The following is a 27,926-nucleotide window of genomic DNA, read 5'->3' on the forward strand; positions in this document are numbered from 1 at the left end:
AAATAGTTAAGCCATTTCTGCCCTCCTCCTGCCTTTCCAGGGCCAAGAAACCATGGAGCTCTGGCTTGCCACCAGAAAGGTGCTTTCAAAACAAAATTGCTATCAATGCCCTTTCAGAGCCTGATGCTACGCAAAACAAAAATAAAAACAAACAAAACAGAAACCCCACCTCCGGGGAGTAGCTGCTTCAGGTGGGGTGGGGGCTGACGGAGGGGGAACGAGAGCAGAGATGGGGGGGCGAGCTCCACTCTGGGCGCACTCCGGGGATGCCCTCTACCCCCCCTGCCTGGGGAATCCGGCCTGCTAACATTCTGCCCTTGGCCTCTCTCCTCTGAAAGACCGACCCGTCATTCCAACAGAGGCAAACGTGGTTTATGTCTAGCCCAGCTTTGGGAAGACAGATTTAGACACGGGAGGAGCTGAGAGAGAGCAGGGCCAGGCCTAATTTAGAGCAGCAGTTCATCAGCTTTTTCCTGCCACGACTCAGGACAGATGGTGCCCTCCTGCACATCCATGGCCATGGACACGCCCTGGATTATAGGCCACTCCCAGGGCACCCGCGGCGACCCACTTGTCACTCTCGAAAAAGAAAGCATGTCTGAACACAAGGGTTTGACTCTAAGTCACTGAATCTTTACAAAATCTGGTGCTTTATTCTTACTGAAAACTTGTTTACAACAGTCCTCTCAAGTAAGCTGGTCACCTCACTGAGACAGGTTGATAACCCTGAACTTGAGGGTGGAGCCTCACCTTTGGAGCCTTACTCTCTCCTGAGAGGCTGGGGCGGTCAAGGTGCCCATCAGCTTCCTCACCCCCCCCCCACACTCTGGCAATGCGAGTTGGTCAGAATGCGGCGGGGGTGGAGTGTGTGTGTGTGACAGCTGGACACACCACTGCCCTCTCCCTGGCAGGGCTACCGAGAGGGGGGCCACACTGGCACTGAAGGGCCTGCGAGGGCCCAGCCGCAGGCAGAAAAGGAAGCATGGCCTGCCTGAGGAAGCGGGGCCAGGGACCCACAGAGGTGGTGACGGGCCCTCACCCAGCAGCCACCTCTTCAGGGTTTATCGAGTGAGGGGTCGTGGAGGGCAGCTGCTAGAGACCCGGCTCTGAAAGCACAGGAGTGCTGAAAAGAGGAGGGGGCTGCCCCTGGGACTTGGGTTGAAGTCTAGTCTACACAGCAAGTCTGGGCCCCCCTCAGCATCTCCGGACCTCTTGGAGTCACAGACTGAGTTCCAGGGAATGTCCGGCCACAGGGAGTCTGGGAACCTCATTGAACAGCTCAGATGAGATGCTCACCCCCAACGTACCAGAGCCACCCTCTCTGAAGGCAAAACCCGACCTGCCCCAGGGGTATTCTCGACTCAGAGGTACACTGGGGGGATCACTCACGCAAACATGTGGTCTAAGACTGGACAAAATTAAGGTTTCTCCTCCAGCATCCAAGACTGCAAGTCACCAAGAAAAAGAGAGTTAAGTCACCTGTCACAAAAAGACCTTCCCGGGTTGCCATCAGCTTTTTGGGGATGTTTGCCTTTTCCCCAGGGCCTGGCTGTCTGGCATCTTGTTTGATTTGCCGCTTCTGAGGAGGCCCTAGGACTCGGGGGAGGGAGGGGGCGAGTGTGAGGATAAGAGAAAACGAGTCAGCATTCCTTTCCTCATTTTTCTCCCTGGTGCCTGCTTGGTTGGGCAGGGGGATTTTCTAGGCTGCAAGTGCTCTTAACCCACGCACTGTTCTGACCCGAGAAGGCCATGGACAGAGATTAGATTAAAATCGGAGAGGGTGGCCTCATTTGTTAAGTTCCCAACCTGCTATAGACCCAGGTCAACTCCGGGTCAGCTAGAGGTCACCGTGGCTTCCTTCCAACCTGGACCTTCCAAAGCAAAGGTCCTGCTTTAGTGCAATTTTCCGAACCAGGGAGAGATGGGAGAGGAGGTCACATGTTCCAGTCCCAGGGCTGTGGGATCTTTCCGACCTGGAGGCCGAGACAGCTATGGAGTCTGACCTTCTGAGCAGCACATTACACTTTCGGAACTGTATCTCTTGGGTCCTTTCAGGGGACACTGTGCCTGCAGGCAAAGGGCGGGTGGGTGAGGCTGCGGTTCCCTTGGACGGATGAGCTGCCGGTACCTGCCCCACTCACACGGAGGAGCACAGCAGACGAGAGAGTGGAGAGGGGATGCCTTCCCAAACAAGAGCTAACAAGAGCCAGTGGTCCTGCCCCAAAGATGGAGGGGTTCTGGTTCCCAACCAGAAGTCACCCTTCAAAAACCACGTTAGCAAAGTGCTTCTTTAAGTGACACCACAGATCCCCTCCCTCGGCGTGACCAGCCCCAAGCCTGGCGGTCTCCGGTGGGCCCCACCACTGCCCTCCCCAGGATGGGAACTCTATGAGGGAAGGGGCGGGGGCAGCTGACGCGCATGCGCACAGTGGAGTCTCACAACCCAGGACAAACACAGCCGCGCGGCAGAGTGACAGGGGCTGCAGCAGCGGCGGCGGTGGGGGCGACGGCCGGCCGGAGGCCGAGGGAAGGTACAAAGTGCTGGAACACAGGGCTGGGGGCTGAGCCCTAAGGGATCTGAAAGACATTCAGCTTGCTGGTGTTCTTGAGCGTCTGGCGCCGGTTGCAGAACCAGACCCGCACGACCTCCCGGTCATAGTTGAGCTCCTTAGCGATCTCGGTGATCTCCTGGCCTGTGGGCAGCGGGTTCTTCTCGAAGTAGGCATTGAGAGCCTCTATGGCCTGGGGGGTAAAAGAGGTGCGGCGCTTGCGTTTCTTGGAGGGCTCGCCTCCCACAAACTCCATCAGGTTCTGCTGGCCTTCCTGGTTCCGGAGCTCGGCTTCATTCAGCCACTTCTCCAGCACGGGCTTCAGCTTCTGGGCGCTCTTGGGTGTGATGTCCAGCTTCTCGAACCTGTAGACGACCCATGCCCAGCGAGGGAGAGGGAGAGTGTCTGACTCTCCATGCGGGCACAAGAGTCCACAAGGGGCTGCTCCTCTCAGGGCTGTTCCCCTCACCACCCCCATGAAGCCTCCCTGGCTTTGAAAAGCAGGGGAGCCTTTGACCTTGAACAAGGGCGGCCTTACTCACCGGCAGATGGCTGACTGGCTGTAGGCTGGGCCTTCCGTTGCGGTCAGAGCCTGACCCACCTGCGTCTGTGTGAGGCCCAGGGACAGCCGCCGGATCTTAAAGTTCTTGGCAAACTCCCGGATCTCTTCTAAATTGATCCCATCCTCATCCAGACTCGGGGTATGTGGCTCTAGGCCAGAGGAAGAGGGCAGGGTGAGGATGTGAGACAGATAATCATCACTGCTTATCTAGCCCAGCGGCCTGGCCTGGTGCCCTAGGAATAAGGACATCTGGCAAAAGGCCTGTGTACCCTCAGGTCCCTCCTCACTCCTGTCTCCAAGCAAGGGGCCGGGGCCAAGGTGTCTAGAGCCAGAGGTCTGTTTTCACGTTCTTCCGGCTCTAATTGTTGACCCACCCCCATCCAGTTTCCCAGCCGACGCCTGGCCCCAAGCACACCTGTTGGCCATCCACATTCCTCAAATACTGGGGGAGAGACCTCGGGAGCGACAGCCCATGGCTTGGCTTCTCAGAGAAGCAGCCAGACCGCTGGCTGGGTAGTCTCCACTATCGCCAAGCCTAGAATCCAGCTCAACAGAATGAGAATAAGAAAGCCAATTCCTGGCCATGGGCCTCTGCCCTTCCCTTCTGGACGCCAGGAAGTTTACTAAGGAGAATATCATCTGGTCTTCCTGCTGTGGTGCAGGGGGTTAAGAATCTGACCGCTGAGAGTTCCGTTGTGGCTCAGCAGAAATGAGCCCAGCTAGTATCCATGAGGATGCGGGTTCGATCCCTGGCCTCGCTTAGTGGGGTAAGGATCTGGCGTTGCTGCTCAACCCCTGGTCTGGGAACTTCCCTGTGCTGTGAGTGCAGCCATTATATGATGCATGATATAATATAATAATATAATATAATACAATAAAAAAGAGCATCATCTAATTAAGTCAGGCTGTCCCAATACATGCCTCTCCCCTTCACCACATTCTCTAGGAGCCACTTACTGGACACCAGCTGGCTGACCGTAGGGGTCTCTGAGCAGGTGATTGGGATGGGAGCAGAGGCAGATGGCTTGGCTGCTGGGGCTGGGCTGGCAATGACCACGGCAGGCTGGGGCACGGCTGGTGTAGGCTGGATGGGCTGCACCTGTGAGAAGAGAGCCAACAAACCCTACTGCCCGCCTGCTTGGCTATGGGGGGGGTGGAGTCTCTGGGGGGAACAAGAGAAAAAGTGTGCATAGAATCCTCACTCACTCAGTACACTCCTGCCTGTGCCCTGTTAAAAAGCAAGACTACAAGCTACGCATTAGCACTCACCCGATGATAACGACCTCTAAAATAAGCACAGAAGTGCCCCCACCAAGCCAGGCCTGGGAGCCACCTGTGACACCGGCTGATCAGAGGCTCAAAAAGGTTCAGCAAGCTTGGACAAAGCCCTGATGAGTGATCACTCTTGAGATAACTGTTCTCAAATATCTACCCTTGGAGTTCCCACTGTGGTGCAGTGGAAACGAATCCGACTAGAATCCATGAGGATGTGGATTCGGTCCCTGGACCCACTCAGTGGGTTAAGCAGCTGGCGTTGCCGTGAGCTGTGGTGTAGGTCACAGACACAGCTCGGATCCGACGCTGTAGTGGCTGTGACGTAGGCTGGCAGTTGCAGGTCTAATTGGACCCCTAGCCTGGGAATTTCCATATGCCTTGTTTGTGGCCCTAAAAAGCAAAACAACAACAACAACACACACACACACACACACACACACAAAACATCTGATTGCAGTGGCCTGGTGCAGTGGGTTAAAGGATCTGGCGTTGCTGCAGCTGCAGCTTGGGTCACAGCTGCGGCCCAGAGTCAATCCCTGGCTCAGGAACTTCCAAATGCCGAGGGTGCTGCTATAAAAAGAATAAAAAGAGGGAGTTCCTATCCTGGCGCAGTGGAAACGAATCCGACTAGGAACCAGGAGGTTGCGGGTTCGATCCCTGGCCTTGCTCAGTGGGTCGAGGATCCAGCATTGCCGTGAGCTGTGGTGTAGGTCATAGACGTGGCTCGGATCCCACGTTGCTGTGGCTCTGGCGTAGGCTGGCGGCTACAGCTCCAATCAGACCCCTAGCCTGGGAACCTCCATGTGCCGCAGGAGCAGCCCTAGAAAAGGCAAAAAGACAAAAAAAGAATACAAAGAGAGAGGATTTTTACTGTTTTACATCACACATAAACAAAATGTTGGACTTTTTTTTTAAATCTTTTTAAAATTTTTGTCTCTTTAGGGCCACACCCTCGGCATATGGGAAGTTCCCAGGCTAGAGGTCTAATCAGGGCTGTAGTCACCAGCCTACACCACAGCCACAGCAACGCCAGATCTGAGCCACATTTGTGACCTATACCATAGCTCATGGCAATGCCAGATCCTTAACCCACTGAGTGAAGTCAAGGATCAAACCTGCGTCCTCATGGATGCTCGTCAGATTCGATTCTGCTGAGCCATGATGGGAACTCCAGAGGGAATTTTTTTTTTTTTTTTTTTTGTGGTCTTTATGCCTTTTCTTGAGCTGCTCCCATAGCACATGGAGGTTCCCAGGCTAGGGGTCCAATCAGAGCTGTAGCCACCGGCCTACGCCAGAGCCACAGCAACGCGGGATCCAAGCCGTGTCTGTGACCCACCCCATAGCTCACGGCAACGCTGGATCCCTAACCCACTTAGCAAGGCTCTCGATCAAACCCGCAACCTCATGGTCTCTAGTCGGATTTGTTAACCACTTTGCCGTGACGGGAACTCCGGAATTTTTTTTAATGCAGATTTTATCAGCCACTTCCTTGCTAAAAACCCTTCTGTGACTCCCCACTCCCTAACACTAGTGATGACTATAAAAGCACCATTCTCCAAGTGCTCTCTGTGTACTGACGTGTAAAATATCCTTTAACATCTGTAACCTGCCCTTGGTTCTCTTACACTGTCCACTTTAGAGGTGAGGCTCAGAGGGTATTCAATGAAGCTGGAAGCAGCTTACCACATTTGAGAACCAGGGGCCTTGACAGCACCGAGGAACTTATTAAAGATGTGAATTCTTGGGCACCCCTCCAAACCTACTAGATCAGATTCCAGTGTGGAGCCTGGGAATCTGCATCCTAACAAGCCCTCCAAGTGGTTCTGCAGCACAAAGTTGGAGGCTCCCTGCTCTGGCACACTGTGCACGTCCTGCAGTTCTGCAAGGGGACATGCAACTCACCCCTTTAGGTTAATTTAATGTCCTTCCCGATGAAGCCTTGCTGATCGCCCCAGTCTGTTGAGAGCTCCCTCCTCTGTGTTCCCAAAGCACCTAATCGTGCCCCTATCACAGCATTTGTGGCACTGACTTGTACTTGCCTCTGATGATGGGCTGCCTAAGGCTAGAAAGGGCATCTTATTCATCTTTATCTCTTCTGCACCTGGAATAGAGCAGGCACTCAAAAGCTGCTTCTAGGAGTTCCCGTTGTGGCACAGTGGCAACGAACCCGACAAGTATCCATGAGGACACGGGTCGGGTTAAGGATCTGGCATTGCCGTGAGCCGAGGTGTACGTTGCAGATGAGGCTTGGATCCTGTGTTGCTGTGGCTGTGGTGTAGGCCGGCAGCTGGAGCTCCGATTCGACCCCTAGCCTGGGAACCTCCCTATGCTGCAGAAGCGACCCCAAAAAGCAAAAAAAAAAAAAAAAAAAAAAAAAAACACAAAAGCCACCACCACCAACAAAACTGCTCCTAGAATGAACACATAAATGAACAGTCAAAGCCACACTGCAGAGTGGAGGGGTGCAGGGGGCAGGGAGGAAGATGGAGCCGGCGCAGAATGAACCTCCCAGGAATTTTCCAGCAGCTTGTTCACCCTGTTTACTTTGATCGCCCCTGCCTGACTTTCTCAGAGCGGCACTGGCCCCTGAGGACACATATACACATGTTCGGTGCATGTGAGAGGGTGGTCATGGGGTGGGTGCTGTTCCCCCGGGCGGAGACTGTGTGGACTCACGTGGACCTTCTACCCTGGGATGTCCCCCCACCTTCTCCCGGGGCTCGAGCAAATAACGTTGTCCTGCCCACAGTATGGAGGGAGGCCACCCATGCCAGACAGCCTGCCTGCCCCCGGGCCCCCAACCCAGCCCTGGTACCTCACTCTTAGCAGGGGACTCAGGAGTGCTTGGCTTCCGGACAGCCACGGGTGGCGGCAGGGTGCTGCTGGCCAGGGTCGCAATCACCTGGCCCTGGGCGTTCAGCAACAGCTGGGGGGTCACAGCCTGGACCTGCAGGCTTGGGGCTGGTGCTGGGGCCGCCACGCTAGCCGAGTTCACTACCCACGGAAGCGCTCCAATAACCTGGGAGGAAACACAGGGACCCCAAAGGTGAGGGCAGCGTCCAGCTCCATCCCAGCCCAAATCCCCACACGGGCAGGGGAAGGGACTCGATTCATCACTTAACCCCTCTGAACCTGTTTCTGCAAAACAGAATAAAGTAATCACACTGGAGAGGCTGCCTCATTGATTCTCTCTCCAGAGCCCTGGTGGAGCAGGAATAGGTCTGCACGTAGATTCAGACAGACCTGGATGCGAAACCCTGCTTCGCCACCTTTTAACCGTGAGGCCTCATCTCTCTGAACCTCAGCCTTCTCCTCTGTAAAGTGGGAATCAAAATCTCCACCTAAGAGGTGTGTACACCAAACAAAGTGAGATGAGGTGTGGGAAGCATCTAGCATAACCTGGCCACAAAGTGAGCGCTCTATAAATGAAGACCCCCAACTAGAGCACTGCCCCGCCTGGCCTCAGCATCAGCAGAGAGCTGTCATCATGTGGGAGGACTAAACAGTAGTTTGTTGAAGTTGCTGCAGTGGCGCAGCGAAAACAAATCTGACTAGGAACGATGAGATTGCGGGTTCGATCCCTAGCCTCACTCAGTGGGTTAAGGATCTGGCGTTGCCATGAGCCGTGGTGTAGGTCGCAGACGCGACTTGGATCCTGCGTTGCTGTGGCTGTGGTGTCAGCCGGCAGCTATAGCTCTGATTGGACCCCTAGCCTGAGAACTTCCATATGCTGCAGGTGCGGCCCTAAAAAGCAAAGCAAAACAAAACAAAACAACCAAAAACCACCCAGCAGCTTGTCACCCTGCTCGTTTCTCTGATCCTCAGCCCAAGTCCTGCCCCTGTCCCGCAGCCAGCATCTCCACAGTCCCCACCCCTTCCCCTTGGCCTGGCTTTGACCACTTGCCTGTCCCTGAGCGTTGGTGAGGATCTGACTGCTGATCCCCGGCACGCTGGGAATGGCGTTGGCAATGACCGGAGTTGTAGTGAGGGAGCCCAGGATCTGGGTCTGTCCCCCGAGGGAAGCAGCACTGATCTGTGGGTGGAGGAAGAGCCTTGGCTCAGAGGCTACAGGGGGATAAAGAGCCCGAGGCAGAGCATAGAGGGCTGAGGGTATCCGGGGGTGGGGTGTGTGGCGGGGTATGGAGGCTGGACAGATGTGAATGTGGGCTTCAGGCCAAGTCCACCGGCTGAACAGTAGCCAAGGCTGGGGGCTGCAGGGGGTGGATGAGCAGGGAAGGGTGGGGCCACAGTCCTGGAGGAGTAACTCTGGCTAATCTTTCGGGCCAGGCCTGGGAGAGTAGGAGGGCCAGACTGGAGGCCGGTGTGACTCTAGCCACATCTAACAGCTCCACTGGCAAGCCAGGAGCCACACTGGATGGACTGGCCTGGGGCCCTGAGCCTCTAGCCCCACCTCAGCGACAGCTCCCAAGCTTGCAATCCCCAGACAGCATCCCGCCCTCCAAGGCTGGTCCAGTGGTTCAGGTTCTGGAGGACTGGGCCAGCCCTCTCGGCAGAGGTTGTCTGCTCTTGTCTGGGACCGCCAGGCGGGCAGCGGCAGGGAGAAGGCCTCAGAAGGAGCCCGTCTCTGCTGGAGTGTTGGAAAAGAGCCGTGTGCAGGGGGCGGTCCTCCACCTCCTTCCTCCCCCGCAGGAGGGGTCAGGTTCACCCTTGGCCAGAGATTTGGTCCATCCCTGGTCAGCCCCGAGGGAGGGCAGCAGCTTACGATTCCTGGGCTAAACGCGAAGCCTGCAGGCTGAACGGTGATCTGTGGGGGGGTGTCCACTGGCTTGGGGGTGGGGGCAGTGGCAGCGGCAGCGGCGGCAGTGGGCTGCGGTAGAATGGCAGGCGCGGTCTGCAGCAGCGGCTGGGTCTGCAACAGCGTCTGGGGCTGGGCTGGTGGTCGGGGCTGGGCGGGCGAGGACGCCTGCGCCGGAGGGGCGGCTTGGACAGGAGCCGGGAGGGCGGCGGCGTTCAGCACGGCAGCTGCTATGGAGCAAGGCAGAGACAGAGGTGCTCAAATGCCGAGCCGCAGCATCCCAGGGCGGCTCCAATCCCGAGAGATCTGGCACAAGAACGGGAGGGGGGTGGGGGCAGTGGGGCAGGGGGGACAGGCAGCTGTGATTCCCTTGGTCCTCGCGGGGGGGCGGCACCTGCCAACATCTCTCATCCCCCCTCCCTTGGGCCTGCAGATGTGTAGGTTCAAAACCGGAGGTTGCATCTTCTTGCAGTCCTTCTCAGGAGGCTGGTCATGGGGTGAGCTCTGGCGTAGGGGGAGGGGGCCGTCTCAGACAGTTGGCTGAAGGAAGAGAGGCCTGCTGGGCCAGCATGGTGTCACCGCCTAGAGTCCCGAGGTGGTGCAGCAGCTCTGTGGCTGGGTGCCTGGGACACCAGATCCAGACTCCAGGGCTGTCACCCTGGCAGGGCCGCGGGTTCAGAGTCCAACATGGCAAGCACACGTGCAGGGATGGTAGTGCAGGGTGGTGGGGGGCCTGGTGCAGTCCTGGGGAAGAGTTGCCGTTACCTTGGAGACCGGCTAAAGGTGGCTTGAAAATTCCCCCCGTGGGAGAAGCAGCGGTCAGTCCTGGGAGGGCAGCCACGGTTGCTGTAGGAATTGTCCACACGGCCAGCCCCTGCTGACCAGCCACTTGACCTGCAATACTGATGGGGATAAGAAGAGGTTGAGTAACTGCCCCTGCTGGAACCATAACTCCTGTCAGAACTGTGGCTAAGTTTTCCTGAGTCAAGACCTGCAAAAGCAAACAAGATTTCAAAAAGAAAAGAAATAATAAAAAATCAACATCGACAGCGCAAACACTGGGTCTCTCAGACCCAGCCGAGCACACACACAGCATTTTCAGGGCAGTGGGAAAAGGCCGCTTGAGGGCGGGGAAGAGACAAGCCCTAGCTGGAGGCCCTACCCCGAGGGGGCACCTGGACGGGACTATCTTGCCTTCAGAGAAGCAGCCCACATCAGGGACACGGCCCAGCCCTGCTCCAGGACAGGAAAGGGTGCACGGGCCTCTCCTGCCACAGTCTGCTGCCTCCCGAGCCTTCCCTGGGCCCTTGGCCACAAGACCAATGCTCTGGGGAAACCAAGAGGCCAAGGCCTGCAGAGGCCTCTGGGAAGCCCTGAGGGAGGGGACTCGTGATGGATGCCGTGGAGGCCTTGCACGAAGGGAAAGGCCCCAGGGGCTCAGCATGCCTGGTAGATCCCGGAGGCAGCTCCCCCTGCACTGGGGCTGCCCTGGCTCTAAATGAGGACTCTGAACAATCCAGTAACTCTTCCAGGCATCCTTTAGAGGGGCTGTTGAGGCTATTCACTCAGTCATTAGACAGATGGCCTGGATCACTGCAATCTCCATAACTTGCTGGACCCAAGATTACCTGGCAGACACAGATCTGCTTTTCCCAGTGGGCCTGATCTGGGGCAGGGGAGAGGCCAGGGATACCTTGTAGGACAGTCCCTCCCTCAAGCCACAGCTGCTTCCCTGTCCCCTGTCCTGCCTCATGAAGGTCCCAGATCCCGCGGCTGGCCCATGTTGGCTATCCCATGCCTTGTGCCTGCCCACTGCCCTCTGTCCAATTCCCTGGGGTGGGCCTTACCTGGGGGGCAGCTTGGACAGCCAGTGGCGTCAGGGTCTGCGATGCCTGAGGCTGGCATGGGGCTTGGCTGAAGGTGGCAACGGCAGGGGCAGGGCTCGGAGGCATCCCCGGGAGTGACTTGACTTCACGCGGCATTGAGAGAAAACAGGACAAGGAGTGAGCCTGGTATGAGCGGACCGGTCTCGTCTGCAGCTTGAAGTGACAACTCTCAGCCGCACATTGGCTTTCTGCATAACCCATCGCCAGTCGCTGGCCTTTCCTGGCCCAAAGAGGCAGCTTCCTAAAAGCTACTGGTAGTGAGGATAGGAGCCTGGAGAACCCTGGGCTGGACCGGGAAGGGAAGCCGCCCTTTTCCCACATCTGGATGAAGAAAATGCAGATGCAGGCTCTTGGTCTCTCATCTCCCAGCTCTGTAGGGTGCTAGCACCTATCGAATAATCAGTAGTAGAAAGGAGCATATGCCAGGGAAAGAAGGCGCTAGAATCAATGGGATTGATTGGCTCCATCTAGCAAGTGGATCACTGCTCACCCTACCTTCAGGCTACTTTTTGGATACAGGTGCTGGCTTGGGGAAAGGGCTGGAATTCCTTTATGGTGAAGTCTTGGGAGAGACATGTCTTGGCCACATTCAAGATCACAAGGGCTCTCCGGGCCGGGCAGCTTTTCTCTGCCATTCCCTGATGTGTGAAGGCTGGACAAACAGTTTCTAGGAGCTTCTAAAGGGGCTTGCCATGAATTGGAGCTTTTTGCCCAGGTGAGAGCTTCTTCCTGCTACCTTAAACTAGTTAGGTATTGGGACCCCTACTGGGAAACCTCTTCAACACCACACAGCAATTCGGAGAGGGTTGTTTATTTGTTTGTTTTTGGTCTTTTTAGGGCCGCACCCGAGGCATATGGAAGTTCCCGGGCTAGGGGTCTAGTTGGAGCTGTAGTCGCCAGCCTACACCGCAGCCACAGCAACGCCAGATCCAAGCCTTGTCTGCCACCTACACTACAGCTCGCAGCAATGCCAGATCCTTAACCCACTGAGCGAGGCCAGGGATCGAACCTTCATCCTCATGGATGCTAGTCAGATTCATTTCTGCTGAGCCACAATGGGAACTCCGGGAGAGTGGTTTTTATTTAATACATGGTGAGATGTAAAAGGAGGTCTAGGTGTTCATGTTAGACCAGATCAGTAGCTTCTTTACTGCTGAGCCACAAGGGGAACTCCAGATCAGTGGCTTTTTTTTTTTTTTGTCTTTTTGCCATTTCTTGGGCTGCTCCCGCAGCATATGGAGGCTCCCAGGTCAAATCGGAGCTGTAGCCACTGGCCTACACCACAGCCACAGCAATGCGGGATCTGAGCCTCGTCTGCAACCTACACCACAGCTCACGGCAACGCCAGGTCCTTAACCCACTGAGCAAGGACAGGGATCGAACCCACAACCTCATGATTCCTAGTCGGATTTGTTAACTTCTGAGCCACGACGGGAACTCCAGTGGCTTCTTCATACTGGCTGAGCAGAGGTTTCCAGGCCCTAGTCTAGGCCTACTGAGTCAGAATGTCCTGGAGTTGAGGCCAAGAACCTCCTATCTCTCCCTTTCTTTTAAGCTCCTTGTGATACAGCATACAAGGTGGGAACCACTGAACTGAGCTTCCAAGCCTACATCCCAGTCCCTGTTTTAATCTGGAAAGGCATCAACCTAAGTCAGGACTAGTTCACAGTATATAATTTAAAAATCCAGACTGTTTAAGGAATGCGAGAGATAAGCAAGCAACCACAAAAGCCTTATAAAACACTACTGAAAATTAAATGCAGATGTATCTGCACCGTGCAGAGGAGATTCATTTCTAACTATTGGAAAAAAATCAGAGAAGATAAGGATAATCTGAACATTCTGAAAAATTTAAAAACATTTTGCTTGGAGTTCTGTTGTGGTGCGGTGGGTTAAGGATCCAGCATTGTCACTGCTGCAGTGCAGGTTTGATCTCTGGCCCAGGAACTTCCACATGCTGCAGGTGCAACAACAACAACAACAACAACAACAACAAAAAAACCAAAAAAAAAAAAAACCCCTAAAAAACGACGACAACAAGACAACAAATTTTTGCTTGACAAAATGTAATGAAACCTAGAAAGAAAAAAGTGAAGAAATGGGAATGTGATGAAAAGCTTGCCATCTGAAGAAATGAAAGTATTTCATTAGGATCTATTTCCAGAGTAGGATCATGGGCCACAGGGTTTTATATGTTTAGGGCTCTTGTAGTTTCCTGCTAGACTGCTTTTCAGGAAGACTGAGCAGATTCACAGAACCATCAGCAATGTACCTACTTCTCCACAGCGCCACCCAATTGAAGTTTTATCACAGTTTATGTGTTTTTTCTGGCTTAATACGCATATGTGCTACCTCATAGCCCATAACTTTCCTCTCACTGAGCACCAGCTTTTGTATTTTTCCATGTGATGACTTTCTCCTACGTAAACAATTGATTTCTCTTCAAAAGGAATCAAAGAAAAAAAAAAATTAAAGGGCCAAAGTAGCACTATTTATGAAAATGCAAAACCAGACAGTTTGATAATAGCCCAAACCAGAATCAAGTGTTAATAAAGGACATGGAATATGAAATAAAGTGGTGGTAGGTATCATACGACGTAGTCTGTCCTCAGTGGCCACACCTATAAAAATACACATGTGTGACAAAGTCTGGGTAATATTTCAGAGCGATGCAAATCCTTAAATTCTTTTTGCATCCTGAAAGAGTTTCCGATTACTTAGCTTTGTTTTGTTTTAAGAGGAAACGTTTCTCGATATTGCATACCTAGAAATATTCCATCGACACCACAATTTGAAGTGGCAGCTTCTTAGGAGGTACCACCAACATACCTCCCTTACCAGCTGGACAATGACTACAATTCCTTTACAAAGGAGACTATGGTAAAAGGCGTAGGGATACGCACCTCTGAAAGAAGAGGCAGGCTACCGTGAACACTCATGCTAACGTGTAAATAATTGATCCTTGGATCCATTTCTAAGAGCAAGTTTGGACATGGAGCAGAAGAAATGGGATACGAAGGATGGATAAAAGGGTAAAGACAGAAGTTAGGGACCTGTGGATAAACCTGGGAGCGCCCCCCCCAACCATTTTCTGAAAAGGGGCTCCCCCCCTACAATGGAAAGGAAGGGAGGAGTTCCTGTTGTGGCTCAGTGAACCCGAAGTAGTCTCCATGAGGATGCAGCTTGGATCCTGCGTTGCTGTGGCTGTGGTATAGGCTGGCAGCTGCAGCTCTGACTTGACTCCTAGCCTGGGAACTTCCATAGGCCACACGTGCAGCCCTAAAAAGCAGAGAAAAAAAAAAGAGAGAAAGAGAGAGAGAGAGAGGAAGTGTGGTGGAGATGGAGAGCCCTGCCCTTCCTGCCTGCCTGCTCTCCAGGGCACACTGGCCCGTGGCAGCAGGTGATGACCCCTCCTGGTCTCAACAAGGAAGCAGAACATTCAGGGGCAGATGGCCGTGTCTCTTGTCGTTCCCCTACTCAACAGGAGAAAAAATAACCCCGGTTACCAGGGGCCCCAGTGGATGTGCCCACTGATTTGCAAGTAGAGCAAAGGAAGGGAGATCTCGTAGGACTTTGGTTTAGGAGCTGCCTCTTGTCTTTGCTCTCTTCTTCACTTCTCCTCTTGGCCCACCCTCATCATCCCAGATCTCCAATCTAGGCAAGGGGTGAAGTTCAGCAGAAGGCCAGGGGAGATGAATCACGGCTTTCCAGGGGAACTGACAAGGGAGGGCCCAGGCTGCCTGCAGAAGGAGACATCTGTTCTGCAAGGTGTTGATGAGAAAAGGCAATGGAAGGGTGCCCTGTGCCCAGAGAGCAGTGCCTGCCTGGGACCTGCCCCAGCTTTCAGGACGGCCCTGGCTGTCTCATGGCTGTATGGCAGGGTCATTAGGGGAGACCGTGCGTGGTCAGCCATACCCACTCCTCATGCAGGAGCGTCAAGCATACGTCCTAAAGTCATCTTTGGAGAATAATAAACAGCACAGTTAAGTCCACCAGGCTAGACACATGCCAGCCCGGCTGGGAGAAAGCAGCTGGGACTCTGTAAGGCCTTCCCTAACACACGCCCTTAGTCCAAGGTAGGGAAGATGCCCTCCCATCCCCAACTCCTGGGGCCTCCCAGCTCTATCCCAAAAGCTACTGATTTGGAAGCGTGTGCAGGATCCTGGCAGTTTAATCCGATCCTCTTTGGGCCTGAAGGTCTGGTTTAGATCTGGGAGCTCATCTCTGGGGTTGATCCAATTCCCTCAGCTGAGCCCTGCCACTCTCTTCCCATCTCCCCCTGACCCGACCCAGTTATGTCTGTAAGTGACAGAAGCCAGAACTGAAGTTCCAGGGGCGAGGCGTGTCCTAGGAGCTGACCCACACCACAGGCTATGGCTGGAGGCTGCCCAATGGACAGGAAGACAAGACCCTAAAGCCATCAAGGCCCTTGGGATTCGTGCTGGCTCCCCCCAGGGAACACAGGAAAGGACCTGGGCAGAGCAATGCCACGTGGAAGCAGTGGCCTCGTACCAGTTGCCTCTGCGGAGGAGTCTGGGGTGTCTGGCCCAGCGTCACCGCCGGCAGCTTTACCAGCTTGGGCAGGGCCTCCGCTCAGGGAGCCCTCAGCGGCCACACCCTCCAGCGCTTTGCCCTCCTCCTCAGCAGGGATTGGGGCGTCCACTCCAACCTCCAGAACGCGAATGGTCTCATGGCCTGACATCACGATGACCTGCAAACAGAGGACAGGGACACTGCTGGGGGGAGGGGCCAATAGAGCCCTGGGGAGCCAGGGCTCTGGGTACAGTTAAGGGTAGGGGTACAGTTAAGGTTGGGGGAGAGAGGAGAAGGCGTGTCAGGATGCAGACCTCCTGTCCTAGCGACTGTGTGCTCTGTGCGAATTTCAGAGTCTGGAGCAGACTGCAGCTTCCAGATGCAAGTAGGCCCTGGTGATGGGGGCAGGGCCTGACCCAAGCTAGAAAAAGGCCCCCAGAGCCAAACCCCTTGGGGATATTTCTGTTTGCTCCCTCTCTTGGACTCAGTTCAGGGAGTGGTAAACCGCCCTCCCACAGCCTTGCAAGGATGTCTTCTTGGCCGCTAAGATGTTGGAGTGTGGTTATGATGTCCCCTGACACAGGATCCACAGCTAAGCTGGGACAAGAAGCAAATCCTGGAGTTCCCGCTGCGGCGCAACAGGATCAGCTGGGAGTGCTGGGACGCAAGTTCGATCCCCGGCACAGTGGGTAAGGATCCTGCGTTGCTGCAGCTGCAGCTTAGGTTGCAGCGGTGGCTTGGATCTGATCCCTGGCCTGGGAACTCCATATGCTGCGGGGCAGCTGAAAAAAGAAAAAGGAAAAAAAAAAACAAAAAAACAAGCAGCAGCAGATCCCTCTTCACATCTCTTGAAACAGTACAGAAGTTCCCTCAAAGGTAAAAGGGTGGGAGTTCCCATCGTGGCTCAGCGGTTAAGGAACCCGACTAGTATCCATTAGGACACAGGTTCGCTCCCTGGCCTTGCTCAGTGGGTTAAGGATCCGGCATTGCTGTGAGCTGTGGTGTAGGCTGCAGATGCAGCTTGGATCCCGAGTTCCTGTGGCTGTGGTGTAGGTCGGCAGCTGCAGCTCCGATTCGACCCCTAGCCTGGGAACTTGCATATGCCGAGGGTGCGGCCCTAAAAAGACGAAACAGCAACACACAAAAAAAGACATCCTGTACATTAAAAAGCTTGGTGTCAGGCCTTTCTTGCACTCGGCCGGAAGCCACTCCCACAACACACTTCTTAAGCCTGAAAACTGGATCCAGCCAGAGACTCTGCTGGAAAAAAATCAACAATGTGACCCATCAGGAGAGTAACCAGCGCAATAAGCCCCGCAAAGCAGTTCCCTTTCTGACTCAAACGACCTATGAAGGATGTCACTCCAATAACATTTTAAGAGATGTCAGTCTTTTTTCTCCTTTAAAAAACTATAAGTAGAAGTGTAAGTAATAAAAGGCCATTGCAAGAAAAATTAGAAAAGATTGTATATGCAAGAGGAATAAATTACCCGATACCCACATCTTCCCCCACGTACATTTATTTTTATTTTTATTTATTTTTTTCTGAGAGTTATGTTTTATCTGGGGTAAAATAAGGACTTAAGCCTGGGAGGCAGCATCTCAGCAGGAGAAAACTGCTCCCTATTTTTACACTTCAATTTCACTATTACTAGTCACAGCTTCAATCTCCAAACTCAGCCCCTGAGAAAGCCCAGTTGGCAACTATATCTGGATGGATGAAGGGACCATGAACTTTGGTAAGAACCAGACAGTGAGGGGCTCTATGGAGTCCTCTGTGCCCACACCCTTTGGTCCATCACCCTCACTCCTTTGCCTCTTCTGCCAAAAGATACCTGCTCATTGACAGTCAGCGATGAGTCTGGCCCAGCTCCAGGATCCATGGTCACTTGCAGGGTCGGGTGGGGCTGGCCCACACCTAGCACATCCTGTGGGGTGAGACGGGATGGGAGAAGCAAAGGCTGATGTGACACAGTAATATAATTTCCACACCATCTCAAAAAGTCAGAAGTAGAATGGTAGGGAGAGAGAAGCTAAGTTTTCCCAGTTATCTGTAGAAATAAAGGAAATAGGATTCTAAGGATTTTAGTTTTTCTTTTTAGGGCCTCACCTGAGGCATATGGAAGTTCCCAGGCTAGGGGTCAAATCAGAGTTGCAGCTGCCAACCACAGCCACAGCAATGCTGGATCCAAGCCGCATCTGTGAGCTACACTTCAATGTGCGGCCACGCTGGATCCTTTGACCCCCTGGAGCGAGGCCAGGATTCAAACCCTTTTCCTCACGGCTATAGTCGGTTCTTAACCTGCTGAGCCGCAATAGGAACTCCGGATTCTAAGGATTTTAAAACCAAAGTGTCTCACTTCTTAAAGCATCCTAGGAGAACCTACACTCAGGAGGAACCAGGGTGACAAAAGGAAAGAGAGCGCCAGGCGTTTGTCCCTGGGAGCGCCCCAGGCCCAGGGGGAAGAACAGACCCAGTGGAACCCAAGGTGACTTTGACCCAGACACTCAGAACAAGACACAAGCAAAGATCACACTGAGTATTAGAGGACTTCTGGGGTGGGGGTGGGAATCTGAGTGGACTTCCTGGAAGATATGGTAAAGATACGAGTGAATTAAAACAGCCGTCTCAAACTTGAAGGTGCCTGATCCGCACCTGAAACACATTAAAAATGCAGGACCCCCCCCCCTCCCCTGCCCCACCGCCCCAGGAATTCCTGTTGTGGTTTAGTGGGTTAAGAATTTGACCAGTATTCATGAGTATTCAGGTTGGATCCCTGGCCTCTCTCAGTGGGTTAGGAATCTGGCATGGCTGTGGCTGTGGCGTAGGCCAGCAGCTGCAGCTCCGATTCAATCCCTAGCCTGGGAACGTCCATATGCCTCAGGTGTGGCCCTAAAAAGACAAAAGAAAAAAAATGCAACCCCCCAGATTTCACTAAAACAAACATCCCCAGAGAATCTGATTCAGTTGGTGGGTCGCAGAGTCAGTGCTCAGGTGATTCTCTGGCTGTCGCCCAAGAACGTACTGGCCTTTAACACGGGAGGCAGGACAGCAATCTAGACGGTGGAGCAGATGTCGCGTGCAGTGAATGAGATGCCCCTGCGAGACGAGGGTGTCCGGCTAGAGCCACAAACCACATTCACAAGAAATCGAGGTAAAAAGGGGATAACTAGTTTTAGACACTCATATAGAAAAGAAGGCAGGAGTTCCCGCTGTGGTGCAATGGGACTGGCGCATCCTGGGAGCAATGGGACGCAGGTCTGATCACAGTGGGTTATGGATCCGGCGTGGTCGAAGCTGTGGCATAGGTCACAACTGCAGCTCAGATCTGATCCCTGGCCTGGAAACTTCCCTATGCCGTGGGGTGGCCAAAAAAGAAAAGAAAAAAGAAAAGAAGGCAATTAATATTTATTTTGGTGCCCACTGTGCTATACTCTAAGTCACGTATTGCTCATGCCTGCTGGGTGACGTGAGATTATCACCATGTTACAAATGATGACATTAAGCTCAGGGAATTGTTGTTTCTGGATTCCTCACCTTTCTCTTCTTCCTCCTCTTCTATGCCTTGGTTTGCTTCATTTGTTTTCCTTTTTTGTTTTTTTGTTAATTGAGGTAAAAATCACCTAACGTCAAAGTCACCATTTTAATGTTTTGTTTTGTTGCTTCTTTAGGGCTATACCCTCAACATACGGAAGTTCCCAGGCTCGGGGTCAAATCAGAGCTATGGCTTTGGCCTACACTACAGCCACAGCTCACATGAGATCTGGGCCACATCTGTGACCTACACCACAGCTCATGGCAATGCCGGATCCTTAACCCACTGAGCAAGGCCAAGGATTGAACCCGCAACCTCATGGATACTAGTCGGGTTGGCTGCTGCTGAGCCACAACGGGCTCCCCATTTTAACAATTTTACAGTGTACCATTCAATGAAATCCAGTACATTTACAACAGTGTGCAACCATCACCACTATTTCATTCCAGAACATTTTCATCATCCGAAAGGAAATCCCACACCCATCAGCAGCTACTACCTCTCCCTGTCAAACCCCAACCCCTGGCAACACGAAACTGCTTTCTCTCTATGGTTTGCCTATTGATATTTCATACAAATGGAATCATGCAAGATGGGGTCTCTTTGTGTCTGGCTTCTTTGACTTTGCAGAATGTTTTCAAGGTTTGTCTATGTTGCAGTGTGTATCACTACTTCATTCCTTTTCACTGCTGGATAAAATTCCATTACATGGGCTTTTGAATGCTCTGGGAAAGGCAGAGAGGCAGGGATAAACCAAGATTGCATTTCCAAGGTGGAAAGTCCAGGAGACTCAGCTGGACTTTACCCACCTCTCCATACGCACTTGTTCAAGAAAATCTGCAGTTCCCATAATGATGCAGTGGAAATGAATCTGACTAGGAACCATGAGGTTTCGGGTTTGATCCCTGACCTGGCTCAGTGGGTTAAGGATCTGGCATTACCATGAGCTGTGGTGTAGGTCGCAGATGTGGTTCGGATCTGCTGTTGCCGTGGCTGTGGTGTAGGCTGGCAGCTGTAGCTCCAATTTGACCCCTAGCCTGGGAACCTCCATGTGCCAGGGGTGTAACCCTAAAAAGACAAAAGACAAAAGAAAAAGAAAACAACCCGTAGCTGCAACACGTAGAGAATGACGAAGAAAAAAAAGGTCTTCATTTAATCCCTGTAATTAAATGGCATTGAAAAATTTCTTCTAGTTGATAATGAAGAAAACAATCAGGTCTCTTCAGAGAAACCAGCATTTTTTCTTTTTCCTTTTTTTTTTTTTTTGGTCTTTTTAGGGCTGCACCCGTGGCATATGGAGGTTCCCAGGCTAGGGGTCCATTCGAAGCTGTTGCTGCCGTCCTACGCCGCAGCCACAGCAATGCCAGATCCAAACTGCATCTGCAACCTACACCACAGCTCATGGTCAGGCCGGATCCTTAACCCACTGAGCAAGGCCAGGAATCAAACCTGCACGCTCATGGATACTAGTCAGGTGTGTTAACCACTGAGCCACAATGGTTACTCCCAAACCAGCATTTTCAATAGAAGAAAACTGAAATTTCAAGAGAATAAGTGAGAAGAAAATATTTGAAAAATACTTTTAAGACCAACGATGCACGTGAATCTAAGTCACTGGACACTGGGCCACACAGGAGTCTCCAAAATGATTTTGTGAATGAGAATCTTCCCAACAAGGATTAAATGAAGAGAAAGCAAAATTGGTGAAGGAGATTCAGGAGGAAGAAGACTATCTGCAGAGGCAAAAACTAGTCAAACTGTATTCCTGGAAGAATGACCTGTCTCAGTTACAGTTGTTAATAAATTGTTTTCCGAGTTCCCGTTGTGGCGCAGTAGTTAAGGAATCCAACTAGGAACCATGAGGTTGCAGGTTCGATCCCTGGCATTGCTCAGTAGGTTAAGGATCCGGCATGGCCATAAGCTGTGGTGTAGGTTGCAGAAGCGGCTCGGATCCCATGTTGCTGTGGCTCTGGCGTAGGCCGGCGGCTACAGCTCCGATTTGACCCCTAGGCTGGGAACCTCCATATGCCGCAGGAGCGGCCCCAGAAAAGACAAAAAGACAAAAAATTTAAAAAATTTAAAAATTGTTTTCACAATGCGAAGTAGCTCCTCATTATAGTCATTTTGGGGGATGGGGGGGTATTCTGCATGAATTGAAGGAATGACTGGTTGAGCTGAAATGAGTTACACTGGTATTCAGTTGAAAGAAAGTCACATTTATTATGGGAAATTACCTTTCAAATTTTTGACATAATCCTCTCAGGCTGAGTTGTTTGTTGCCATCAGCATCTTCAGCTCTACACCATATATATATATATATACACATATCTTCTCAGGGCTGCACCTGCGGCATATGGAGATTCCCAGGCTAGGGGTCAAATTGGAGCTGCAGCTGCCAGCCTACACCACAGCCACAGGCATGCCAGATGCAAGCTGCATCTGCAACCTACACCATAGCTAACGGCAACGCTGGATCCTTAACCCACTGAATGAGGTCAGGGATTGAACCCGTATCCTCATGGATACTAGTCCGGTTCATTATCACTGAGTCACAATGAGAACTCCCAGTTTGTTTTTGTTTTGTTGTCTTTTTAGGGCCACACCCACAGCATGTGGGGGTTCCCAGGTTAGGGGTCAAATCAGAGCTACAGCCGCCAGTCTACACAAGAACCACAGCAACATTGGATCTGAGCTGCGTCTGAGACCTACACCACAGCTCATGGCAACAGCTGATCCTTAACCCCTGTGTGATGCCAGGGATCTCGAACCTGTGGCCTCATAGATGCTAGTCAGATTCGTTTCCACTGAGCAATGATGGGAACTCCAGAACTCCTATTTTTAAAAATTTTTTGTCTTTTTGCCATTTCTAGGGCTGCTCCCGTGGCATATGGAGGTTCCCAGGCTAGGGGTCTAATTGGAGCTGTAGCCGCCGGCCTACGCCAGAGCCACAGCAACAAGGGATTCGAGCCGCGTCTGCAACCTACACCACAGCTCACGGCAATGCTGGATCCTTAACCCACTGAGCAAGGCCAGGGATCGAACCTGCAACCTCATGGTTCCCAGTCAGATTAACCACTGAGCCATGACAGGAACTCCCCTCCCACTTTTTCAATATTGAAATTGTGCACCCACTTACCTCCTGCAGAGCTGCCATTTTAAAAGGCCACAGGGAAACGAGAGATTAGTAGACACTGGTAGCTGGGGTTGCGCTGGGTGGTGCAGACAATGCACTGGTCACCTGCTCCCGAGATGGTCTCACCCAGCCTGACAACCATCAAGACTAATTCTCCAACTTGGACTTCACCTAGGAACTTCAGACTCATGTATCCAACTACCTATGGATTGCTCACATCATAACATGTTCAAAACCCAACTCCTGATTTCCATCCCAAAACTGCTTCACCTGCAGCAGCCTTTCCCCATCTCAGCAAATGGCAGCTTCCACAGATGCTCAGGCCAAAAACCTTGTCATCATCCTTGCCTTCTCTCTTACATCTGCATGCAATATATATTAAGGCTGCAGCTGCAGCATATGAAAGTTCATGGGCTAGAGGTCGAATGGCAGCTGTAGCCTTCACCGCAGCCACAGCAGCGCCAGATCCGAGCAGAGTCTGCGACCTGCACCATCATTTGCAAGTTCCTCTAACCCACTGATCAAGGCCAGGGACTGAACCCACATCCTCATGTATACCAGTCAGACTCTTTTTTCTTTTTTCTTTTTTTTTGGCTTTTTAGGGCCACACCAGCAGCATATGGAGGTTCCTAGGCTAGGAGTCGAATCAGAGCTACAGCTGCTGGCCTATGCCGCAGCCACAGGACACAGAATCCAAGCTGCATTCTGAGACCTACACCACAGCTCAGGGCAACGCTGGATCCTTAACCCACTGAGCAAGCCCAGGGATCAAACCCTCAACCTCATGGTTCCTAGTCGGATTCGCTAACCTCTGCGCCACGACGGGAACTCCCCTAGTCAGATTCTTAACTCATTGAGCCACAACGGGAACTCCAGTCTGCCTCTATATTTACTCCCTCAAATACTGTTGACTCTTCCTATCGTGTGCCCAGAATCCCCCCTCACTTCTCATCCCTTCCACCCTGGTCCATGTGGCTGCAGTACCTGGTGTAAAGAAACACAATGACGTCTCCTCCTGCTTACAAGCATCATTTGCCCAGTTCTTAAATTGCCAGATTCTGGGCAGGCTGATACGTTTTTCAAGCTGTCATCACCTGAGGGCTTTTCCTCCTGTCCTCACACCCTTTTCCATTTCTGGCCACAGGACACAGATTTCCCTTCCCATCTGTTGAAAAATAGTATTATGGATCGTTTATGGGGACCCACCCCCCCTTTACTCGCAGTATTACAGGGACCACTCAGCAGACCACTTTCAAGTTCACAATCTCAGCTTTTTTTTTCTTTTCTCTTTTTTTTTTTTTTTGGGCCATGCCCAGGGCATGTGGAAACTCTCAGGCCAGGGAGGGAAGGCTTGCCACAGCATCAGCGGTGACAATGCCGGATCCTTAACGAGGGAACTCCCAAAGTTTCAGCTTTGATATTCGCTAGCTGTGGGACTCAAACTTGGGATAAAAGATTTAAACTGTGCCTCAGTTTCCCTCATCTGTAAAAATGAGAGTAACGGCACCGAATTCACAGGGCTGTTACGAGGACTGAATAAAGTTAATGGATTGAAAAGTTTAGATCAGGAATTCCCATTGTGGCTAGGTGGTTAATGAATCCGACTAGGAACCACGAGGATGCAGGTTTGATCCCAGGCCTCGCTCAGTGGGTTAAAGATCCGGCATTGCCATGAGCTGTGGTGTAGGTTGCAGACACAGCTCGGATCCTGCGTTGCTCTGGCTGTGGTGTAGGCCAGTGGCTACAGCTCCGATTAGACCCCTAGGCTGGGAACATCCATGTGCCTTGGGTGTGGCCCTGGAAAAGATAAAAAGACAAAAAAAAAAATTTTAGATCAGTGCCTGGCACATAGCAAGTGCTTGGAAGATCATAGCTATTATAAAAATTTACATACATTATCTCACTTCAATTTGGTATAGCAGGAACCAAGGTTTATTTCTCAGTTTTAACATTTCTTAGCTGTGAAACCTTGGACAAGGACTTAACCTCTTAATGCCTCAGTTACCAAATTTGAAACTGGAACAGTGTGGTAGTAAATTGTACAAGGGTTCAGTAAAGGTTAACTATTGTTATTCAGTTTTGACACCAGCCCCATGAGACCGCAGAGCAAACACATGCTGAAGCTCAAGCAATTGTGTGGCTGTCTACAGATGGGCAGGTTACTTTACCTCTCTGTTTTCGCTTAAATAATAAGAGATCTTACCCTGGAATTATCTTATAAAACACAAACAACAATTAACAATTATTACAACCCCCATTTTTGTTGATGAGAAAGTTGAAGATCAAAGAGAGGTAAGGGTAGGAGTTCCTGCTGTGGTGTAGTGGGTTAAGAATCTGACTGCAGGAGTTCCCATTTGTGGCACATCAGAAACGAATCTGACTAGGAACCATGAGGTTGCAGGTTCGATCCCTGGCCTTGCTCAGTGGGTTAAGGATGTGGTGTTGCCGTGAGCTGTGGTGTAGGTTGCAGCCTCGGCTTGGACCTGGCATTGCTGTGGCTGTGGCATAGGCCGGCAGCTGTAACTCTGATTCAACCCCTAGCCTGGGAACCTCCATATGCTGCAGGTGTGGCCCTAAAAAGAAAAAAAAAAAAAGAATCTGACTGCAGGGGCTCAGGTTGAAGAGGAGGCTAGGGTTAATCCCCCACCCAGCAGAGTGGGTTAAAGGTTCCAGTGTTGCCAACAGCTATGGCTCATGTTCAGTCCCTGGCCCAGGAACTTCCATATGCTGCAGGTGTGACCATTAAAAAAAAGGAGGGCGTGATAAGAGTATAGGCTTAGGAGAAACCTATATCACATCCCAGGTTGGCCATGAAATAGCCATGCACACCTAGCCAACTGATTTAATATCTTCAAAGTTTAATTTCCTTACCTTTAAAATGTTGATTACTTTTTATTTTTATATATTTATTTATTTAGTCTTTTTAGGGCCACACCCATGGCATGTGGAGGTTCCCAGGCTAGGGGTCTAATTGGAGCTGTAGCCACCAGCCACAGCCACAGCCACAGCCATGCCAGATCCAAGCTGTATCTTTGACCTACACCACAGCTGAGGGCAACACCAGATCCTCATGGCCAGCTGAGGCCAGGGATTGAACCTGCATCCTCATGGTTACTAGTCAGATTGGCTTCCGCTAAGCCATGACAGGAATTCCTTAAAATGTGGATTAAATGGGCAAGCTTTATGGGGTTGTTATAATGATGATATGAGATCATGTAAGTAAAATATTTAACATGGTACTGTTACAATGATCTTTTCTTTCTTTTTTGTTGGCTTTTTAGGGCTACACCTGCATCATATCGAAGTCCTAGGCTAGGAGTTGAATTGGAGCTGCAGCTACCGGCCTAAGCCACAGCCACACTGGATCTGAGCTGCTTCTGCGACCTACATCACAGCTCACAGCAGTGCCAGAGCCTTTAACTCACTGAGCGGGGCCAGGGATCGAACCTGTGTCCTCAGGGATACTAGTTGGGTTCCTTACCGCTAAGCTACGATGGGAACTCCAGCAGATTTCTTCTGACTCATTTCTTTTTTTTTTTTTTCTTTTTGTCTTTTTGCTATTTCTTGGGCCGATCCCTCGGCATATGGAGGTTCCCAGGCTAGGGGTCGAATTGGAGCTGTAGCCACTGGCCTACGCCAAAGCCACAGCACCTCGGGATCCGAGCCGCGTCTGCAACCTACACCACAGCTCACGGCAACGCCGGATCGTTAACCCACTGAGCAAGGGCAGGGACCCAACCCGCAACTTCATGGTTCCTAGTCGGATTCGTTAACCACTGCGCCACCATGGGAACTCCTCATTTCTTTTTTTGTCTGCACCTGCAATGTATGGAAGTTCCTGGCCCAGGGATTAAATCAGAGCTGCAGCTACAAACTGTGCCACAGCTGTGGCAACGCCAGGTCCTTAACCTACTGTAGCACACTGGGAACTCCTTGATTCATTTCTTAATTGCTAAGTAGTATCTCTAAGAGAACTACCCATCTCTCTTATGAGCTCTCTTGTGTGTGCACACGCGCGCGCACACACACACGCACACACACAATATCACTATATTATCTTTTTTTATGTTGATCTGCCTGTTCCCACTCACACCCCTCACCCCTCTAACTGGAATTAAAACTCCAAGACAGTAAGTTCTATTTGTATTGAAGTTCTATCAGTATTGTTCAATGCTGGCACATAGTGTGTCTTTTTGTTGAACTAATGACCATATGAACAAAGGTATATCTCAGATATACAAAGTAACAGGTCACAGAAATACCATCCTGAGCACCCTGACTTCAATCAAAATGGAATATACAGAATTATTTCTCAGAAGGCCCTACTGCTCACTGGTGGCCGTCTTAGATGATGAAAAAAGGGAGGTGAGATATATATGTCTATGAACAATTGAAGACCAGCCTTCTAGTTTTGGAACAAGGAATACAGAAGAGCAGATGGGGCTAAAATCTTTGCAAAGAGCTTTTCATTTGCCCACGGAGGCGTCCCCACTGCATTTTATCTCCCTGCCCCCTCCTTGGCCCCTGCTCCGCAGCTGAGGCTTTTCCGCGAAGATTTTAGGCTTCCAATGGCAAATAAGGGGATGCTGATGCTAAAGTGGAGGGTACAAGGCACCCTGGGGCGCCCTTGGCCTTGCCAGGTGAGAATGCCCAGGGAACACATATCGAGTCCATTATGAGGACTATTTATTAATAATAATATTGTTATTAAATATTTATGAAGTGCTCATGCTCAGCTCGATGGTGACCCTCCCACCACTCCCCCACCCTTCCAGCAGCACCCAGGTCCCTAACCCCGAGTCCCACCAGTCCTCCCTGTGTACTATGCTTGGGGAGAACTGTGGCAGGTAGCTCTGGCCGCCGCAGTTGACATTAACCGGTGGGAACCCAGGCGTCCGGGGTCTCCTATGGGGCGAGAATCCGTTCCCGGTCGCCACCGGGTCTGGGTAAAGAACGTCCCCTACGGTCCGTACCCCACCTGGGCTCCAGGGGCAGAAGCGGGAAGGGGCCAGGTCCCAGCTCCCCATGGGGTCCACCTGGCGGCCGCCCCCTCCCCGTTTTGGTCCAGACCCGCCGGCAGGCGGGCGAGGGCGCGGTCCCCGGGGTCTCCGGCCCCCGGCGGGCGGCCGCGCGCCATCCCACTCCCAGAGCTCCCCGCCGCCCCGGCCCAGCATCCTGGCGCCCCGGCCCCGCGGCATTTTTTCTCTTTATCATAAATATATAAATTATGCTAATTACGGGCATTGCATATTAACCAAACCCGAAACCTCCCCTGCCCGGCCCCCTCCCCCTCCCTGCAAACCCCTCCCCGCCCCGGACCCCGCTACTTACCGGAGCCCGAGCCCGAGCCCGAGCCGCCTTCGCTCCGGGTGCCCGGCGGCCACCGATTAGAGATTCATCTCACAGCTCGGGCCAGGGGGCCGGGGGCCAGGGCCGGGGCCGGGGCGGCCGCCGCCCGCAGACAAAGAAGCCAGTGCGGTTTGGCTGGGCTCGGCTCGGCCCGGGAGCCGGTCGGGACCCGCCGCCGCCCCCGGGCCCCCAGCCCGGGCTGGGCAGAACCGAAAGGGACTCCGCGGGCTGCGCTGGGCGGAGGGGGGACAGCCGGGAAGTGGGAAGGGGAAGCGAAGGTTGGGGGGGGCGGTCAGGTATATATATTTTTCTCCTTTTCCCCCTTCCACGGCCCCCCCTTTTCCCTC

The 27,926-nt window shown here is 52.3% G+C and overlaps 1 protein-coding gene across 5 annotated transcripts; it reads right to left on the bottom strand.

Annotated features, from left to right (window-relative positions):
- Nucleotides 1-631: 631 nt before the first annotated feature.
- POU6F1 (POU class 6 homeobox 1) lies at nt 632-27,900 on the bottom strand. 5 transcript variants are annotated; one of them, XM_047786640.1, is made up of 11 exons: nt 27,568-27,900; nt 17,397-17,489; nt 15,541-15,739; nt 10,990-11,111; nt 9,908-10,133; nt 9,110-9,372; nt 8,291-8,419; nt 7,202-7,405; nt 4,069-4,210; nt 3,092-3,260; nt 632-2,914 (listed from the first exon to the last, which is right to left on the bottom strand). In XM_047786640.1, exons 2-11 carry the CDS (start codon nt 17,442-17,444, stop codon nt 2,569-2,571), a joined length of 1,848 nt encoding a protein of 615 aa, XP_047642596.1. In that variant the 5' UTR covers nt 17,445-17,489; nt 27,568-27,900; the 3' UTR covers nt 632-2,568. The 5 variants fall into 5 exon arrangements, with proteins under 5 accessions (XP_047642596.1, XP_047642595.1, XP_047642597.1 ...); XM_047786639.1 differs by having other exon boundaries at nt 27,562-27,900; XM_047786641.1 differs by lacking the exon at nt 27,568-27,900 and adding an exon at nt 21,332-21,409.
- Nucleotides 27,901-27,926: the final 26 nt, after the last annotated feature.

The sequence above is a fragment of the Phacochoerus africanus genome, chromosome 7 (assembly GCF_016906955.1).
Source record: "Phacochoerus africanus isolate WHEZ1 chromosome 7, ROS_Pafr_v1, whole genome shotgun sequence".
Lineage (NCBI taxonomy): Eukaryota > Metazoa > Chordata > Mammalia > Artiodactyla > Suidae > Phacochoerus > Phacochoerus africanus.

What these genes read in the sequence shown, in the direction of transcription:
- POU6F1 (XM_047786640.1), bottom strand. Translation starts at nt 17,444, where the DNA reads ATGGATCCTGGAGCTGGGCCAGACTCATCGCTGACTGTCAATGAGCAG. An exon ending in CTGTCCAAGCTGCCCCCCAG is followed by an intron (nt 10,134 to 10,989) that starts GTAAGGCCCACC and finishes TTGCTTTTGCAG; the next exon opens with GTCTTGACTCAGGAAAACTT. An exon ending in ACCTTTAGCCGGTCTCCAAG is followed by an intron (nt 9,373 to 9,907) that starts GTAACGGCAACT and finishes CTTGCTCCATAG; the next exon opens with CAGCTGCCGTGCTGAACGCC.